The sequence below is a fragment of the Rhinolophus hipposideros genome (assembly GCF_964194185.1).
Source record: "Rhinolophus hipposideros genome assembly, chromosome: 12".
Lineage (NCBI taxonomy): Eukaryota > Metazoa > Chordata > Mammalia > Chiroptera > Rhinolophidae > Rhinolophus > Rhinolophus hipposideros.
Window position 1 is genome coordinate 4,602,258 of NC_138058.1, and position 20,982 is coordinate 4,623,239.

Consider the following 20,982-nt stretch of genomic DNA (forward strand, 5'->3'; position numbering starts at 1 on the left):
AGTTGGTTTCTCCTTGCTGTTTCTGAATTAACTCTGCTGCAATGTATTGCTTTCGTTGAGGTGTATGAAGGCTCAAATGTGTCACTGAAAACGGAAGGATATTTTAAGTCTTTCCAGATTACTGGAAAAAGTCTTCTGTGATACTTCATCAAACTTGACAAGTGCTAGTTTCTTAAAAGTTAGTTGTAATGAGGAATGTGACACAGTATCAATGAACTTTTCATGCTCTGTTACATTGACACATGTTAGTTTATCTTACTCTTAAAATTGTTGATTCAACCATGCATAATTTTGTAATATTGTGAAATGATAAAAAAAGAAGGACCACATTAGTTAATATCACCATGGTTTGCATTAGTTTTCAAGTAGGGGAAGCTTGAATTTTATCACTAGCAAGAAATACTGTCAGTTATGTTCCTAAAAGTGACAGGCTCACTTAATTCCTTTTTTTAGAAAGAATACCTGCCACATATGCAAGTCGGAAAAAAGTATGTCTGTCAGTCATTTGTTTCAAGTAAAATTTGTGTTTCATGATGAGTTGTACTCTGCTCACAATTCAATCACACAAGTTCTTTTCCACTGTATATTGGTATGCTCATGTGCTTTTCAGGTCATTTCCCACTTTGTCTTAAACACGTGATAACTCAGGATTGAGATTTAATAAAACCAACAATTTTTATGCTTCATCGGGACATCCATGAGTGCAACCGGCACCTTTTCCTGTTACTGCTATGCTTGGTGATGAAAATTATCATGATTAGGAGAGTTGGGTTCCCACTGCCTTGAATTTGTGCTAAGAAACAGTTTTATCAATCAATGCTTTTGCAGCATCAGTGCAAATGCCAACAATTAAAAAACAGCAAAAAACTTCTGAGTATTATTATAAAAAGTTTTCACCTCATGAGCCCCTGGAAGGGTCTTGAACTCCCCATGCGTAAGCAGACCACACTGTGTTAACCCCCGACCTAAGGTGACCCTCTGACAAGGCTGAGGGAGGAGACTCCAGGCAATGAGGTGAACTCCAGGCAGTCAGAGGTAGTCAGGACAACACCAGGAACGGAAGCAGGGGGCTAGCATGCCTAATGACCATCTCCCCTAAATCACAGGACCCCAGGCACAGCCCCGTCTAAAGGTAAGGTGAACAACTCAAGGATCCCAAGCATTTCAAATTAATTAGGCAGCAATTCCAAATTCACCGTATAGCTTCTGAAAATGTCCCAACTTTTTATTTTTTGTGAAATTTATTGGGGTGACAGTAGTTAGTAAAATTGCATAGGTTTCAGGTGTACAATTCTGTAACACATCATCTATATATCACATTGTATGCTCAGCACCCAGAGTCAGTTCTCCTTCCATCACCATATATTGGATCCCATTTACCCTCATCTACCATCCGCCTCCCCCCTTACCCTCTGGTAACCACTGAACTATTGTCTGGGTCTATGAGTTTTTGTTTCTTTGTTGTCTGCCCCAGCTTTTTAAATGCCAGTGTTCTACAGTGAGGGATGTTTGAAGCTTTCAAACAATCTCATGAGGCCCAGGGCACAGGAATGTAAGCTAGCTTAACTCCTTAGGAAGTGGTGTGAGTCTGAAGAGTTAAAAGGCCCGTTTCCTGCAGGAGGCAGGGAGACAGAGCCGAGGCTGCCCAGGCTGCAGGGGGATGGGGACGGAGAATGAACCTCCTTAACAGCCATCATGAGATAAAGTGGATCAGGATGAGGGAAAGCATGTGGGGGAGGACGAGCTCAGAGTGTCCATCACTCAGACACGTTTTGTAAATGTGTGTCTGGCGGTGTGTGCATCTTCTTGGTAACACGCCTTAAAAACTAGCTGTCCATCCCTATTTAGAAAAGAAATGCATCGGACAGCAAGCACCAGGGGAATAAAGGAAAGCATCATTTCTGGAGACGGCATCTGCAGCCCAGAGCCAGTTCACTTTGACCTTGAGAACAGAGCCAGGCTAAGTGCATTCACTGAAGAAAGATTAAAACCCTTCAAGGAGCAGCCAGCCAGGAGGCGCACCAGCATCAAGCCACTGCCCTGCCCTGGGCACTGCATTCCTCGTTCTCCTTTCCACGCTCTTGCAGAAAACAAGATCCGGAAGTCTGGGAGAAAAGGCCTCCAGTCCTTAGGGAATTCATCTTTCCTGACCACTGCCCGGGTCTGTCTCACCTCTCACAGGACTCCTGCAATGGGATTTACTTCCCTCATGCCCTCAAATCTAGGCTCTAGAGCAATCTCTCTAAAATAAAAAGCTGACCCACCACGCCTGTGCTTCAAAGACTGCACTGCCTCTCACCGTGGGCCAGGGGTCGGAGCTGGAGTTTCTGGACTCAGACTGGGGTTTGATGGAATCCAGGCTCTGCCCACTGGGCCTCTAGGTGCCTCGATCTCCTTATCCATAAAACTGGAATAATCATATCACTTCGGGTTGCGAGGCTTCTAGAAGTTACCACATAAAAGCATTTTAGAACTGGACCTTGTCTGCTGTAAATGTCCTATTAAGTGGTACCTGTGGATACAGTTATTGAGTCTGAAGTCTGAAGAATGATGCACAAGAACATCTGGGAGCTGACCCCTGCCAGCCTGTCCCCCTCCAGGCCTCCAGGTTCCCAGTAGCACGCATCACCTGCACACACACACACCATGCTCTCCCGCGTCTCTCTGCTCTCTATGCTGGCCTTTGGCCTGGAGTGCCCTCTTCTGAGCAGTCTCTGCTAACCTCCTCTCTCTGCCGTGGCACCAGTCCTCACCGTGGGTTAGGATTCAGTTGTCTTGTCTGTCTGTCAGTTTACATCTGTCTTCGTACTGTTCATCACAAGATTATCATCGCCTGTTCTCTTTATGTCACTGTAGCTTGTATAGCCTCAGGCCTCAGTGAAGTATCAATAAATTGCCAATGTTTGTTGACTGACTGTCTGATCAACTTTCTCCCTTTTTTTAGGTACCAGGATCTGCCATATCCCAAGCTCTCACCAGCAAGTACTATATGTCCCACTCCCTACATAGCCCTCTCCATATCCCACACACTTCCCAGAATTTGAATTTCAAGTACACAGACTCTGATCTCCCATGTCAAAGCCACTGTTGTTAGTTCAGTGTAGACATTGTAGTGTTTCCACAGGACTGCTGGCGGTGATCTTGCTACCAAATTACTATCGTTTACAGGTATAGATGGAAAAAAAAAAAAAAAAAAACATCTCACTGATGCTAGGCCAGCATGTCCCACGCTTCCAAAACAGTTCAGTTTGCTTTTCAGTAACATTCAAAGTGTGGGTGCTTACAACTGCTACAGTGTTCTTAAAAACAATTACAGGGTATGACTCAGTCTGACAGAACTGGGAAACAGGGCTGCACTGCCAAGGGAACCAGCAGGGGGAGCTAGAGGGCGCCCCAAAAGCGAACCACCCGGAGGCCCCCTGGGGCTTCCTCTCAGAGGATGGGGAGTTGCCCCGCATTCAAGGACAGGGCAGCCCTTGAGGACCTCCTGGCAGGGCTGACATGAAGCTAGCCCAGGTACTTTTCTAGCTCTGCCCTCAGTTTTCAAAAGACCATGACCTTTTGTGGGTCTTCTGATATTCCTGTAGTCAACTCACAAGCAGTTAGATATGTGGAGGCTAAGATAAATTTAGCTAAATAGTGCAGCATGCCCTATATTCCAAGTTGCCGGAGGACTCTGCTACATGAATTTATTTTTATTAAGAGAGCTGTTAACAGCCATGTGTCAATAAGCATTATACATTCAGATGATTAGGGAAGACAAACATCGGCACCTCAACTGCCACAAGTGCTGATGTTACGAGAGACCAGCTTATAAAAATGAAAGACTTTTTTGTTTTCACAAATGGTATTATGCTATGATGACATATTCTTATAACTGGATTCAAAGGAACATATGCAAAACAGTAAAGATAATTATTTTAAAAAGCACAGTACTTTTTACTTACGATTCTACAATTCTAATCATGAAACTTCATATAAGTGCATATAAATTTAGATACTAAAAATTAACAAAGATATAACTGATATTTCAGGTTCCCCAGAAACATGCAATTCCCAGTGTCTTTCACGCTCTAATCCAAATTCTAAATAGAGTCGAGTTTATGAGACTCTGGTCAGGGACACTGATGTCAGAATAAAGAACGAGGGATATTAAACGAGGGCAACCTAAACACGCAACTACACTGCAGAGGTGTTTAAAACAAATCAAAACAAAAACGAGAAGCAAGTTCCTGCCTGCTTTAGAGCATAATACTGAAATTCCTTCTTCCATTGTTAATAATGGTCCTTGGAAACAAGAAAGAACGGTGGCATTACCTCCCTCCAGGGACGTCTATCTATACCACCGCTCTTGCCTGATCAATTGCAGGCTGCTCTGCTCTGGCTTTGGCTACACATTTACGTGACACATGGACAATATTATTATGAGCCTGTTGTAATGTCAGCACGGGGACACTGGGACCCAAGACCTCAATCCCAGATTTGTGTCTTGTTTTCTTAACTTTTCAAAAATTTCACATTGAGCCTCATGCCCAACATCTGAGATAAGGTCAGGGTTGTGAAGCCTCATCACAATGGCACCACCCACCTTTCTGGATGGCTCTCCTCAAGGACCTAGAACGACCAATGGATCCAGGAAACAAGGGTTATTTCTTTCTAACAAATGGGTGGTGGCCCCTGAATGTCACTTCCAGATTAGTTATGAGTAACAATGTCTATTGTAAGAAGGCATTAGACCTGGTAGCTTTACATCTGGACTTGAGGCCAAGGCTGTATCTAATTCACATCCATTCCCATGGCACCTAGTACAGAAGCTGGCACACAGTAAGTCCTAAATACCTATTTGTTAAATGAATTAATGTGCCTAAAGGGCCAAGCTGCTTGCTCACTGGTGCAGCAATAGAATTAGCCTGGGCACAGAGGGAAGTCTGAGGCCTTAAAGCAAAGACTGAAGTTTCCTGAGGAAGAAGGAATTCTGTATCTAGACTGCAACAGAGAAACTCTCCCTGAATTTTCCACCTGCCACCCTATTCTGCAGATTTCAGGCTACGGATAGCAACTCTTACCTGAGTTTCCAGCCTACATGGTTGCCCTACAAATTTCAGAATTGCCAGTCTTCACAGTCACAGGAGCAAGTCCTTAAAATAAATCTCTTTCTCTCTACATATACAGCGTTTCCCCGAAAATAAGACCTAACCGGAAAATAAGCCCTAGCATGATTTTTCAGGAGGACGTCCCCTGAACATAATAAGCCCTAATGTGTCTTTTGGAGCAAAACTTAATATTAAGACATGGTCTTATGTTCGGGGAAACACAGTAACATCCCATCTGTCTGTTTCTCTGGAGAGGCCTGATATGAAAACTATGAAACAAATATGCCCCAGGGCTCTTGACAGAGTTCCGAAGGGAAGATGGGACCCTGGGTGTGGCTGTGCTATTTACCGTCTTAAATAGTCCCTGCTAGGTGCACTGGTCATGACCCAAAGTTGGATTTGTGCCAACGGGAGGAGGTCAGAACTCACAGTTGCGACAGGAATACTGTTTTCGACAGCAGTCGGGCTCTCCGCAAAGCCCACGTCCATTTGGCCCCTGAACTATCTATAGTCACCATCATGCATACTTCTCTTTGGAGCTGACAGCCCTGTCTTTGCTCCGGGGTGAGTTCTGCTTTCCTTTCTCATCCTCCTGTTTTCTCTCCCATCATTCTAACCACATTATGGGTTTCTCAGGCTTTTGTGGGCCAGGCTGGGAGCCCACCGAGTCAGAACACAGTTTCTAAGGGAGAGGAAGCCCGAGACAGCAGCAGTGAGAGAGCACTGAGGCTACAACAGGCGGGCGCGGGCCTTCCACCCCCCGGGAACCCAGCTACGTGGAGAACTCCTGGGGTCTAAAATCGCATCACAGAATTCCTCTGTCGGGTCCCAAAGAGGCTCCTTCTGTCCCAGCGAGGGAAAAGCACTCTCCAGCTAACGTCCGAAACATCCAGTGCTGGGCCCCATCGGCCGACAGTGGGACCCAAAGGCAGGGGGAAAAGAGCCAGCCGGCAGCTAGGCGCCGAGGCCGGGGCTGTGACCGGAGACCCCAAGATGACACCCACCTATCTCCTCCCCCAGGGAGGAGTTGAGGATGGCGCCCGCAGACATGACGACCGCGCAGCTGCGCAGGCCGCGCGGGTGCAGCTGGCCGAGCGGCACGGCGGGGACCAGCGCCCGCCAGCCCAGCGCCGAGAAGGGCGGCTCGGTGCCGTCCAGCGTGCGCACCCGCACCCGGCGCCGCAGCGCGCACAGCAGGGCCGCCCGGCTGCGCCCCGCCGCGCGTGGCCCGCGGAAGCGCACGCCGTGCTTGTTGGCGCTCAGGTAGTCCTTCATCGCCTTCTGCAGGCGTGGGGTGAGCATCTTGGAGGAGACGTTCCCCTTCCAGAGCCGGTGCAGGAAGGCCCTGGACATGGAGGAGGACAGCGTGTCCCCGTCGCCGTCCTCCTCCAACACGTGGCTCCTTCCCTGGCGCCGCTGCCCTTTCCGCACCGGTCTTCTCCGGGCCTGGTGGGCTGGCGACATTCCCTCCCACCGGCCTGGGTCCCCGCGGGAAAGAGACCCCAGCGTGGCCTGAGTGTGGCTGTGGGGACCTGGCTGACCAGCGGCAAAAGAGTAGTCGTCGTCCTCCGGGTAGAAAGCGCTCTGAGATTTTCTCCCGATCGGGGATGACAAGAACTCTTCTTCATTTTCAAACCCATCCTGCACCTGGGCCCATTTCTGCAGGTCGCGCGGCCCTGGGAGGAAGGGGCCAGACAGGTGTCCGTGGAGCAGTCCTTCATGTGCGTTCACGCTTTCGGGCAAGGAGGGCTCCTGCATGGCGCCCATGATGGCCCTCTGCTTCCCCTGCATGGGCAAGAGCCTCCTAGTCTCCAGGAAGGAGAAGGAGCTGGGCGCAGGCTCAGCAGGGTTGCTGTCGGTGAAGTAAACGAAAATCACCACGAAGAGCAGCCCCCAAACAAATATCCCGCAGAGCATTCGTCGTCTCCATTGCTTCAAGTGCGGTTTCATGGCAGGTCTCAGTGGTCCCCAAGCACCGCGTCCTGAAGCAGTGGCGGGCGGGATGAACCTGAAAAACATCGAGGTCTACAGTTAGCCAACGTGGAATACCTGCGCAGACATCTCTGGGGACAGTTTATTGCAGTGTTTCTGTAAGGAAGGGTTAGGAGTGTCATCAGAAACCAGGATCAGTTGGGAGCGTTGGCTAAATTAAGGGGTCATAGCTCCCCTGACGCCCAACTTCTGCAAGCGGGCTCCACCATCGCAGCTGAGAGTCTTGGGAGAGAGGAGGTGCAGTGGGTGTATGTTTGTAACCACTCTCCAGGTCACTCAGTGACAAGTCTGCTTCCCCACCTTGACAGTTGCTTAATGGGGGCCATCCCAACGACCTCTCCCTGAAGTTGGGTTTATAGAATGCCAGTGTGGTAAAGCACAGCAGGAAAATTAAGCAGAGTTTGCCATCTCTTTGCTGATTATGAGGCGACCAAAATGCACTTCTGTGTATTTCTAAGGGGTGACAATCATATCGGATTCTCTTGGTTTCCCTAGGCCTGGGAGGCTGCCTAGAACACACCAGAGGCCCATCTATGGTGGTCCTGCCGCAGGGGGAGGTGATGCCAGTGAGTCTGTGGACTTCAGCAGTGCCCCAAATTACTTCACCCTCCCCAGGAATCTCTGAGGGAATGCGAGGAAAGTCTGTTAAAATGTTAAATAACGGAGGAGATGAGGAGAGAGCTTGCTGATTCTCGATGAACCCCCAACAGAGAAAGGGTGACAAAGGCAGCAGACATGAAAAGTACCTATGAGATAGAATGTAAGAGAGAAGGAAACTCTCCTCCATACAGTATTCCAAACCATGTTTATTGCTATATTGATACTTGGGTAGCACAGTGCTTAGTACTAAGGGAAACAATAAAACATTAATAAGCAATGCACCTAAACTTCAGGTATGTAAGCCAAACCCCAGAAAGGCAAAAACATAAAGCACGTTTGTGGAATAATAATTGAGCTTGCTGGAACTTTAGTAAAGCTGAGCAAAGCACCCAGCACAGGCAGACTGAATCAATATGAATTGAAAGAATGAGGTGAGCCTGTGTGTGTGCATGTTGGGGTCTGCAGGCATGTGTGGATGTGTGTTCGAGTGATGCTGTTGGAAGAAGCAGGGAGACCATTTGGGGAAAACAACTGGAAAGCTATATGCCCTTTCAGCCGTGGGGGCCCCCCAGTGGTGGATGTCTGGGCTGTATGAGAAATGGGAGGCAGGAAGTTCTCTGAGCAAAGGCATGATGTGCTGCTTGCATGGGCTTTCAGGAGACAATTTTGTAGCAGGTAAGGCAGGGGCTGCGAGGAGCGGCAGGAGGAGGTCATCAGTAGAGGTCTGACACTCAGAAAGGGTCTGATGGAGGAGCTCATGGGGAAATCAGGACTCATCTAGTCCTTCTAGAGCGTAGGCTACCGGCTACTACACCACTGAGGCACATGAGGCATGGCCATAATGTAACGCAGCGTTGGGGTTTTAAACTCACATAAGAACTGAAATCAAAATGAGTGACACCTATGTCAATGCAGCCACGCCAAATAAGAAAACCGCCTGTGCCTTGGGGCTCTGTAGACAGTTAAAGATGGATACAGATTCTCTGACCCTCTTCGTATGGAGAGATGGGGTCTCTGTATCCTCCACTTGAGTAAGTGGAGTGGGGGGCACATGACTACTTTGGTCAGTGATCAGGTCCAGGTCCAGCCGATTCCACTTCCTGCCTCTTAGAAAGCTCACTCTGGGGGAAGCCAGCCACCGAGAAAGACTTCTCTGTAACCTGACTCTACTGTGCAGTGAGGAAGCCCAAACTAGCCATGTGCAAAGGCCACATGGACTGAGATGCCCAGTCGGCCCTGAACTGTTCCAGCCATCTCTGTCCCAGCACCAAACATGAAGAGTGACAGCCAGTCCAGGTGAGCTTTCCGATGATTCCAGCCCCAGCCAACCTCTGACTACACCCAATGGAAGACCCCACGTTAAGAACCCAGCCAAGCCAGTCAGCCCACAGAACCATGAGTGACAATGATAGATTGTTGTTCTAAGTCACTGACTTTCGAGGTGATTTGGTAAATATTGAGAATAGATCCTTGGAACAGCCTCTAATCGTGATGACAAATGAGAAGTGCCCAAAATACTTCCAACAATTGTGGCATCCTTGAGATAAAGGACAGCCTCTCACAGGGATTATATGAAAAGCAACTTTTGTTTAAATACATAGAGTGTGCCTTTTCCAAAAGCGTTTGCTTTACCTTGTGTTCACATGAAAGCAAGGCTGTAGATGTCATAATCAGTCATAAATCACACACATACATAGCACATGCTTTCACCAAGCTAGAGACACCGATGCCAAGAAATGAACACGGAAGAAATACCAGTAGTTAACTTTCCATGTACAACACCCCGTGCTTAGCACTTTTTTTCCTGGATTATCTTATTTGCTCTTCCCAGAACCTACTAAGGTAGGAAATACTGCTATGTCCATTTTTTAGATGAGGAAACTGAAGCCCAGAGAAGTTAAGTAACTTGCCCGAAGCCACAGAGACAGCAAGTAGCAGCTATTGTGTACAGACCCATCTGCTTGACTCTGGGGTTCACACTTTTAACACTAATTTCTGATTCCATCTGATCATCCCAACTGAAGCTGTATTTTCTAAATAAACCTTGAACCATCTGTGGTGAAGGATCACTTTTTTTTTCACAAATTGTCACAATCTGATACTTTTATATTTCCATTCCTGAATGTCTTGGCAATATCTAATGGCTGTAAACGTTTCTAAATACTTAGGGTCAATTCTGAAACATGTCTCAGTCAGGAACTGGTAATTCAGTTTGCAGGCCTGCACTGTCTGGGGTCACACTTTGAGTAGCGTCTGCTAAGTAGTCCTTCTAAACCTATCCACTAGGGAGACAGTGCTTCAAACTGTAATGCCCAACCTGAAGATCTAGAACTTTCCAGTATTTCAACATTTCTATGAGAAATCAAAGAAGTGACCTTCATAATAGTTATTCTGCTTCCACCCAATCGAGCACACTGCAATACAATTCTGACCCTCGTCGTCACTGGAATCAGCACAGTCCCACAAGACTGCCCCACTCCCAACACCAGCCTTAATTGGTATCCCCAGGCCACCTGCATTTCTCACCATTTGGGAGGTTCTCACGCTACCCCTCAGGTTCGATAAGTTGCTCAACTAACAGAACCCAGGAAAGCATTTTATTGATGATTACAGTTTCTTTGTAAGAGATACATGAGGTTGGAGGTTGTGTGTGGGGGGGAAGGGGGGAAAGGGTCCCAAATGCAGAATTCATATCCGTGCCCTGAGGTTTCAGGCCATCGATGTGTTCACCAACCAGGAAGCTCCACAGAATCTTGTCATCCACAGTTTTCATCGGGGTTCCATTACACAGGCATGACTGACTGAATCACTGGCCATGTGACTGAATTCAATCTCCAGTACCCCGCCTCTCCCCAGAGGTCAGGCTGGCCCAAAGTCCCCCACATCTAATCATTCCAGTGACTAGCCTCCATCCTGTAGCTACCTAGGGACCCACTAGGACTCACTTCATTAACATAACGAAGACACTCCTATCACTCAGGAAATCCCCAGGGGTTTAGAATCTTCATGCCAGAAACCCAGGACAAAGACCAAACAAATCGTTATGTCCAAATCGTCTAGCTACTACAAGACTGTAGTAGCTAATTTAAAAGGCAGTAATGCCCAATCTTTCTGATTCTGGTGGAAATCGTCTTTTCCTGGCTGCCATGCAACAGCTCTGGGGGCTTATTCTGGGGGATTACTAAAGAATGGAAAATGGAGGCTTCTTACTTCAGCATTTGCTTCAGAGGCCATTTTCAAAACACAAAGTCAAAAGGTGAGGTGTGTGTAGAGTTGCACTAGGTGAAACAAGGAACAGGAAGCATTAGTTGTTGGGGAGGAACTAGAAACCTCTGGCCTCAGGGATTGGCGTTGGGGACCAGTACCTTTCACACCAGATGACCCTCAGTTGTCTCGGTGCAGCAGAGTCGAGGAGCCATGGAACTGGAGCTCAAAGGAAACCCATGAACTTCATGTCAGGATTCAGAGTATCAGACGTACAGACTTTATTATACAGAAATGCCTAATTCCCAGCTGAAGACATGCAGTCCTTTCTCCCCCTATGGGGAGATGACAGACATGAAAGGGAGGGAGAAGGATAAAAGGAAGTCTGTGGACACAAAGAAAGTAAAGGGAAAGCCTATTTGTGTAGAGGGGGCTGCCGCTGAGCCAGGACCCTGGGACACATTTTGTCCTCTCTGCCTAGGAAGCTGAGGGGTAGAAAGAGCGGGGTTTGTGAAGCTCTCCGAGCATCGTGGAAGGAATAAGTATCAGGACGCCAAGAATGAGGAGTTCTCATTAGGTAAGACTATGTGGCCCCTCGTGCACAGTAATCACAGAAAGGAGTGGGACCCGCCTCAACTCATGATTAGGCTTCAACATTTAATAATCCCAAAGCCTTCTCTGCAACTTCTGTCACTGCAAACCTGCTGCTGCCAATTAAGGGAACATTGTGCAAGGATTAAATCTCAAAGCAACAGTAAATCCTCTGCTAGCAAAATGCTACAGGAATCTTTGTATGTGTACTGGGTCCCCATCAGCAACATATTAGTTAAAAATCCAGGTTAGAGAGAGATGGAGGACATCCTGAATGTCACAGCCTTGGATCATTCTTTCTTTAAAACGACCATAGAATCTAATAGGAAGAAATGTTTGGCTAAGCAATAGGACATAAAAAAATGAAAAACACACATTTTTTTCTCTAATACATCTGAAATATTATAATGACACAACTTAAACAACATGGTGTCTGCTGTATCACACCATTAGCTGCATGACATAAATCGCATCCGGGACGCGTAAGTGGCACATCAGGGAAATCACCTGTCCCCAGCCACCGATGAAAAAGCACTCCCTAATCAAACGTCCACATGTGCTTTGTCGGGGATGGTGTAAGCGGCTGCCGTGGCTGAGCTCTTCCCAGGTTCCCCCCGGAAAGATACTGGCAATGCTATATGCAGGTTGTGTGGTGTGGCTTTCTTTCCTGTGCCATGGTGAATCTAACATTATTACCTGGTCATACTAAGGTCTACATTCCAAGTGGACGTTCTCTGCCCATTTGAACTGCATTTCTCCATTCCCACCCTTCTGCCGCTGTGCACTGCCTCTCTAGCCCAGCCTCTAGGAAATCTGCATGGCAACACGAAGGCTGTGATTACAGGCAGAATTTTTAAAATGACCTACTACTAGAAACTAATTTTATTGTTCTACCTGCTTAGGACCTTTGGTACCCATATCTTGGAAACTAATTCTCAAACAAAGAAATGAATCACATTTCCACGTGCATATTCAAAATAGTACAAAAGAGTGTTTAAATTCTCCTTCAGATGGTTCAGAAAGTCACATTTTCCATAATTTATTAAAAGTTGTCAGATGAAATTTTGAATTGTAAGCACTACCACAGATGAACATTACAACGCACTTTAGGGCAAATACAGCCACATTCTTATTTTATTCAAGGATAAAGAGAAGTTCATTCTGGGCTTTGCCACTTTAATGGTGTCCCCTAATAAGCCCTGAGGTTGACACACTTTGATCACCAGTTTTCTTGAATGGAGAGTAACTTTTTTAACACACTTTAAGTGTCTGCTACAATGGCCATTTGGCCACCTTTTCTGTTGCTGTGAGAAACACACATGTTCTTTTTCTATAGAAGTTGTCTGAACTGATCTTAAATCTACGTCTTTATTTTAACATCGAGATAATAAAGAAGATTTAGTGTGTGAGTGATAGTGAGACACTCTTGTATCTTAATAGCCTTCAGGAGTTATTTTCTTTCAAGAACCATTTTTCTAAAATTAGCTCTTGTCGCATATCCAAGAAACCACTCGTCTGCAGAAAAGAGGAAGGTACCACCCCCAGCTGGGATTCTTCTCTCTCTCTACAACCTCATAGGTTCCTTTTAAAAAATGACCCCCTTTCTTTTTTTTCATTTTTTATAAAAGAAAGAAAGCCTCCAGACTGCTACATGCATGACACTAAGGGTCCACTCCCTAATTCATTCCTTCTCTAGTCCCAGCCCACTTTTAAGCTAAGGTCCAGTAGGACGGAAAGAAAAAGGTCAGCCTGGGTCTAGTGGAGCTGGGTGGTAGGACAGCCTCGCTCCTGTGCTGCGAGCCCTGTGTGTGCAGAACTCCTACAGGCGCCGGGCAGGTCTCCCTGTGACCGGGAACCACTTGACTCCAGAATGGATGCAGCAACCTCCTGTGCAAGGAAGGACATTGCTTGGGCTGGCAGACTCGAGTGAGCTCACTTAGCAAAGGCATAAATTTAAAAAACGTGTGCCAGGGCTTCCGGTTCATTTAAAATTTGGATGTTGGAGCTCAGTTGGAAGCGTGTGAGTTACTGGAAGGTGGAACCACATCTTACTCAGATTCCCAGAAAACAAAGTAGGTTGTGTCATGGGAGGCTCCCATTCGTGCTTCTGAAGTAAATGAAATGAATGAGCGGGATTAATGCAGTAAAATAAGTGGGACAGGGCTGGTCGGGGCTCTTGGCTGGGTTCAGGGGCAGGGAATATAATGCTTGCTGTGCTTCCCGGGCCATTGTGGTGGCTCCCAGCAAATGCGGCCAGTTGTCAAATGGTTAGGCTAGTATCATGTCATAGCAGTAGTCAGGGAGGAGCTAGCAGCAGGCCTATCAGATGCTGCCACTTGTCAGATGCCTACTATGTGCGAGTCACTATGGCGAGCACCTCACGTATAGTCTCATTCTCCATTCTCAGTTAAACCTTTACAACAAATCCCTTAAACAGTATGATTATCATTCAGCATATGAAGAAACTGAAGCTCTAAGTGGTCCCCTTCCTATACATTGTTCCACAAACCCCATCTTTTTGCAAGACTATATCACAAAGCCAAGAAGACGTTGCACCACACAAAATTGTATTGAGATTTTTCTTCTCTCTGTCACAAAGCATGATGTTGAATTTCAGTCTCGCTCTTTAAGTTGACTGGACCAAGTGACCCCCCCCCCAACATCCCAGTTCCCCTATTATCGGTGTTTTTGTTCACTGGAGAAACTGATCTTCCTAGTTAGGCCTCAGGATCTAGAAACCATACCTCCCTGTGCTCAGCATTCAGTCAGTAGAATGACCTGCCAGTTCTCTGAAACTACGGCTGTCAGTGAAGGCCCATGATTTCAAGGAGGAAGGAATATTAAAATGATTCTGAATGCTTTGATTCTGTATTCCTAGACAGAGGGTGAACGTGCAGAGGAGCCATTCAAGTAATCCTGGAGTGCGTCAGAGAGGAGGGAGTCTGGAGTTGGACATTGAAGGACTGATTGGTGTGGAAGGGAGTCAGTCACTTCCAGCCAGTGGAATACCTGAGCCAAGTGTGCCTGGGATGAGAATACGGAGAATATGGTACACTGGCTGGCGACCACGAGTGATGGGCTGAGGCTGGACCAGGGTGGGCCGCACTTATTAAGATGATGGATTAATTTCTGGGCAAACGATTTCAGCAATACAAGGTTTTTGCTTGAGTGGCAAGGCAGATGGAAAATAGTTTAAAAGACAGACTTACATATGTGAGCCACTCTGGGTAGCTTTTAGCTTTCAAACCTTTGTACAATGAGGTGGCAGGTGCTGTTGGGGCAGGGGGAGGCGGGACTGATTCCAGACATCTATTATTGGTTGTGCAGAGACAACACAGCTGCCTTCGAGCTAGGATCTGCCAGCTTCCGGAAACAGCACCCGTCTGCTTTGGACACAGTGGCCTGTTTGTTGTACGATAATTAGCATTCAAATATTTACACTCTATACCAATAATGTGCCAAGGCTCATGATTGAAGCTGTAAATTAGCTTCCACGTTGATAGCCGGTAGTCAAAAAGATGGAAGGCTTTATACCTGCCACTGAGATTTGAAAGTTTTACTCTGATTCCTCAAATGTAAATAGGCGTCATGGTAGCTGGCAGGGGGCTCTTATCAGGAGGCCTGTGTATTAACAGAAGCCACGCTTTCTGAGAAGAAGCATGCCTGTGTGTCATAGCCCAAGGGGCAGCGAGCATCAGTGTGGGTTGGCAGTGGGTAGCCATGATGGGGACGGAGTACGGCACCACTGAGGTGTCAAGTGGGGGTCACCAGCCCTGGCCTACACACGGGGCCTATAAAGTGAGACAGATGCCTACGCATTAGGAGGACTAAAGGCCATGTGCAATTGACCAGAAAGCCCTACGGTCAGACAGCCTATTCAGACCCTTGCCGGCTGTGTGATTTTGGGTAAATCCTTTGAGCCTCAGTTTCTCCACCCAATGTGAGTCATAACACTGCCCAGATCATCAGTGCTTGTGATATACTGGGCTGGTGCCCAAACTTAGAGCTCAATAAATATGACCTTTCTGTCCAGCTTTTGAAATTCTGTAAAAGTAAAAAAGTGGTAAAATCAGCATGGATTTCACCACATGGGTATATACACTTAACAGGGTTCCAGAAGGCATCCCTCTCTTTCAATGACCTTGGACTGACATGCCCTGATTTAGACAGACATCCACACCTGACTCAGGCTAGTAAGTACTAGGTAAATCCTATCTGAATAAAGACCTCTCTCTGGTGTTTCAATCATAAAAAGTAAACCTGTAGTGGACTGAATTTCTGATAAGTATCTTCTAATGGCTTCATTGTGTTTATCAGCTTACTATAATTTATGCTTCTATAATTCAACAAATATTTATTAAGTCTAGTATAAAGCTGAATACACATATATTACATGATGCTTTGCCCTTGAGGAATGGAATTAAGTTCTTGGGGAAATTAAAATTTAAATTATGAAAAACCAAAGAGTGAACTGAAAGTACAATATAGATTCGAATTGCAAAATCTCTCTTTAGTCCAGACAGAAAGGTCTTTGAGAAGAACCCAGGGAACAGGAGAACTGTTTTCCTGCTTTCAGAACACTTGAGGCTCCATGTAGCACTGGTTTCTCTGTTAGAAAGTGTTTTATGTGAGGAGGAGGAAGACGGAAGGAGGGGGAGGAAGAAAGAAGAAGGAAAAGGCTAATGCTTTAGCTCCGTATCCATCGATCAGGGGTAAATCTCAAATGTAATGCTCAGGGAAAGAGAACCTGCAGAACCAACCCACAGAATCATACCATTTATGATTCTGGTAAAAATTTAAATCATCAGCACAGCCAGTAAGCCACCTTTGAGGAGGGAGGAAAGAGATTTGGATGAGTGGAAGGAAGGGTGGATGCCTGCATCATTGCTAAAATATTTCTCTTCTTATAAAGAAAAGATCCAAATCAATGTGGCAAAATACTAACTGGTATGAAATATGGGATAGAAACTCACTTAATATATTACTTTCTCTATTTTACACAGATTTAAAGTAGTGTTACAAAATTTAAAGTAGTATTACAAATTTATAACAAAAGTTGTAAAAATAAGAAAGAGAAACCATTAATTGTGTTAATATTTACATTTGTTTCCTAATCTCTTCAGGTAATACTTCCTGCTAACACAGTAGCAGAAAATATAAATCTAACATTTTACACTGAATCCCGGCTTTGGTTAAAACGTTCATGTGACAACATTCTCCGAGTTACAATGACTTATGAAAGCAGAGAGCATCGAGCTTACAGTAGAACAGGGTTCTGGCCCTGACTCTTACTACCCATGTGAATCTGGAAACGTTACTTTACCTGTTGGAGCCTCAACTTCAACTTCCATAAAATGAAGGTAATCGTGATCTTAAAGGGTCTTTACAGAACAACATATTTTACATGAGAAAAGGCAAATAAAGTATTTACTGTTACAACCATCAATAATAAGTACCTAAAAATATCATCTACGCTGAGTGGTTGTAGTCTCTTTGCTAAGCACTTATGTGGTGCCATCTTGTTTACCCCTAACTGGCTGGGAAGACAGAGTCTCTCCTAGTGTTTCCATATTGAGGGATGTCTCCAGAGTAACACACCCGGCCTCTGCTCCACCTCTTAATCCTTTTCACGGAAAAGGAGTCCCCAGTCTACTGGGAGATAACCATCACGGCACGCATCCCTGTAGATCCAACTGAGTTGGCCGAAAGTCTAGATTTGGGTGTCTGGGGAAGGAAAGGGGAGATTGGCAATCTAGTTTGTTCTCACAGCGAGGCCACAAGTTATGCATGACTTTATCAGGAATACACCTAATATTTTAACCTCCATCTATCTGACCATAGCACCAACTATGGCGCTGAATAGTTACCTCAGTGTTCCTCAAATTCTATGATCTGGGAACTAAGGGGAAGCCATTTTATGGATAAGAAACATGAGTCAGAGTGAGGTTATTTAAAAGTGCTGGAGCTTGGATAGTACCTGGTATAATTGTAGGCAGTCAAAATGAGTGTGCAGTGGGAGTGTTTGCTCTTCTTATCTCCCAGGGTTGTGAAAAATAGACAAGGAAAAGAAATGCATTAGTAAGAATATTCTAAATTTAGATGGCCTACAAATTCATTCAGGTTTCATGACATGAGAAATTGTCAATATTTAGATTGAATTATTATGTCGAAATAATCTTAGTTGATTTTTTGTTTCATAAAATAAGTGTAAATAAAAAGGTTCTCCTGGTACACATGAAAATCACCTGGGCAGATGGACAGGTACCAGGGAAAGTCGTAGACAGGTGAACATTCTTCTGAGAAAGTAAAGGTGGTAGCAGTGATTGTAGTAATGCAGCCTTTACACTCTTTAGGTTTGGTTTTAAGGATGGAACTTTTAAGACCTTATTAAAATAAAATACCAATTTGTTAAATGACTTAACACTATGTTCCTTACATATGCCACGGAAGTAAGAGGATAAGCCAACCATGTCTTCCTGGGGTGGTAACTGTAATAGAAGACTTGGGATGGGAAAAGCACATTAATTTTTATATTAAAACACATATACACATATGTGCCAAATATATATATACACATTTTAAGAGATGTTATCTATATATTACTTTTCAAAGTTGAACTACAGTAGCAATATGTAGTATGGCGTTCGCTCAAAACATGGCATTAATCATATGAATGCTAGGCTAGCGTCACCATGCAACAGGCAAGACAGTCAAAAAAAATGGCGGAAGCATGGTTGTCATTTGAGGAGCACAAGGCCATTTTGAAGTGGTGTTTGAAATTCGAGAACATTGTGGAAGTATGATGACAATGGAGGATGAGTGTGCAACAGAACTTCCAACACGCCTAACAACTGCACGCATTTGTGGTAAGTTTGAGACGCATGGCACTGTGTGTGATGTGCACAAGGGAAGATCCCGGAGGCCTCGCTCAGCAACAGGTCCTGCTCTTCTGCTGTGGTGTTGAAACAGGTTACACGCTCGCCACAGAAGTCTACCAAACAGTGTTCGCCATAATCAGAAGTGTCTGGACGCTGACGGTAACCACTTTGAGCACCTCTTGTCATTGCAGACGTCAAACGTGACTTGTATTCATCTTTTATTATCAGTATATATTGAGTATTACAATTTTAACACAGTGTTTTCCTTTCTTAAAATGTGTATACATTTTTTTGCACCCTCTGTATTATGGAGACAAATATAAAATCAACTTGAAGATTTCATATAAACGATGAGACTTCAAAGAAATTTCTCAGTGTGGAGTTTCCCACTCTGCCATCTGATATTTCAAAGCTGATTGTCCTTCTCTATCCATAGAGCTCCCCTTGTGGAAAAATCTGAGCAGTTGGGGTGAGACTCAAGAATCAGACTCCCCAGCGGGCTTTAGAGTGACCCAGACATAGTTCAGATGTTTTCTCACTAGTATGTGTCTCCAGTTTTCATTTTTGAAAGCCAGTAAAAAGTTGTCAGATTACGAAATAATTTTTGAAGTTTCTAACTCTGAGGATTAGCTCCCCTTATAATATCTTCTAATTGCCAACAAACCCCAGGCATGGCCAGTCACTGAGGCACAGCTCGCACGTGAACAGCGGCACACAAAGTTTTCTGTATCTGTGTGCACGTGTCCATGAGCACAGTGCTGACCCGCCGTGACACACTCCCCATTACTATATTCATTCATAAGTTCTAGATATTTGGGGTTTAGGTATACAATGCTGAGCAAATGAAATGTAACTTCGCCCCTCTGTGAGCTTACAGTGACGCGGAAAAGACAGAAATTAAGTATACAAATCTTGCAGCATATTGTGCAGTCGTAATTGATTTTTTTTCACCACATTCCTTTACCCCATGACCTCTCTTCACTCACAGGGATAAACATAAGACCTATTGTGCCCAAAGGATAATTGTCACAAAGGAACCAGAAATCAGTTATGTCAATTCTTGGCTTTTAAATCCAAAAGGTGTGTATAAGGAGTGAGGAAGAGAGCACAAAAATTGGGAAGAATACTACTTGTTAAGCCAGTTTTCTCTTGCCTAAGGGAAGGTAAAAACTATCTCTGGGCTGATGGAAAGGAGAGTGGGAATTGAAACAGAAAAAATAAATATTGGTAAGGGCCTCTGAAGAGGGTGTGACGTCCTACAACATCCAAACCCAAGGGGTTAACACCAGCAGGAAGAGGACACAGCACCCTAGGTAAGTGTAGGGACTGAACTTAGAGGGGATCTTGCAGCACTCTGCACCTCGAACCTTGGGCGGTGAAGGTCTTGTAGGAGTTCTCCACCTGTGTGGCAATGGTAGCACAGTGATGACTGTGTGAGTCCCCGTTTTCTGTGCCCAGAATAGCATGGAATTGAAACACAATGTGGCCCCCCAAACAGAGAGAATCCACATACCTAAAGAAGATTTGCAGGCAAGGCATTGGAGTAGGGAGGCAGTGGAGGGAAGCATGTGTGTCCACTACAAGGCGGGAAAGCAGGCAGGTAACCCAGCAGCAGGACAGCAGTACAACACGCATGTACACGGATGCTGAGGACTAGACAATGCCCCTGATGTCACGAGGCTATCTAAGCTCCAGGAGCTAGATGGGAACAGAGGACCGAAGTATTTGTGTCAACTTCATTTAATTTAATCAACCTAAAAATGTTGGCTGAATTGGCAGTTAAATTTTCCAGTACTTAGTAGAATGGGGTCTCAAAAATACAGACTAAGTTGAATTTAGATAAAATTGCATTCATTGAACAATTGGGATGTGGACCGAAAATATACACCTATTACATAAATGTCTGGCTATAATTGTGCTGTTTTCTGTCTACTGATGCCTTCTACATTTATAGCCACAGCCTTGGTTTCTCCCCTGAACTGCAGATCCATTTAACTAAATGCTTGTGTGATGTGTCCACTTCAAAGTGTTCTGGGAATCTTGAACTTCACATGTCCACAGAAAACATTTGTTATTCTCTGTTTCTCGTTAGACTGCCCTATCCAGTAAACAGCATGAATGTTCACTCAGCTGCCCAGGTTGAATACTTTGTCATTTTGATTCTTCTTTCCAATTAAACCTATATCTAATCTCAACTACCAGGCCTAACTTGACCATGCCAGCCCTGCCTCTAAAATATATTTAAACTCACACAACTGGTTGCGTTCCCCGGTGCCCCAGTGTGGCCCTAGCCCCTTGTAACCTGCACTAGTGGGATAACCTCAGAACAGGTCACCCTACTTCCACCCTGCCTGTTCTCTGCAGACGCTCCAGGCAGCAGAGTGAATGGAACATTTAAAATGAGGATTTAATGCTGCCAGTCCCCTGCTCTCTCCTTCCTTCTTCCCTCACATAAGACATGTACGGTCTTGGTCTCCCAAGACTCTGCATGGAGTGTCCCTGCCCATCTCTCTGACCTCATTTCCCACTACTTCCCCTCACCCTCACTCCCTCCGCCCAGCCCCTGCTGCCTCTGCAGGCTGTATGCACAGGCCCTTCCTTCTGTCTGGAGCACCCCTCCTCTA

General features: G+C 45.4%; 1 protein-coding gene across 4 annotated transcripts in view; it reads right to left on the reverse strand.

Annotated features, from left to right (window-relative positions):
* ST6GAL2 (ST6 beta-galactoside alpha-2,6-sialyltransferase 2) overlaps positions 1-20,982 on the reverse strand; it is a 71,187-nt gene that overhangs the window by 25,570 nt on the left and 24,635 nt on the right. For 2 of the 4 annotated variants that reach the window (XM_081069640.1, XM_081069639.1), the window contains exons 1-2: positions 19,872-19,984; positions 6,098-7,101 (exon numbers count right to left, since the gene is read on the reverse strand). In XM_081069640.1, coding sequence (XP_080925766.1) covers positions 6,098-7,101; positions 19,872-19,897 — 1,030 coding nt within the window. In that variant the 5' untranslated portion in view covers positions 19,898-19,984. Of the gene's footprint in view, positions 1-6,097; positions 7,102-19,871; positions 19,985-20,982 lie in introns of those variants that run through there. The other 2 variants (XM_081069642.1, XM_081069641.1) reach the window with 1 other exon arrangement.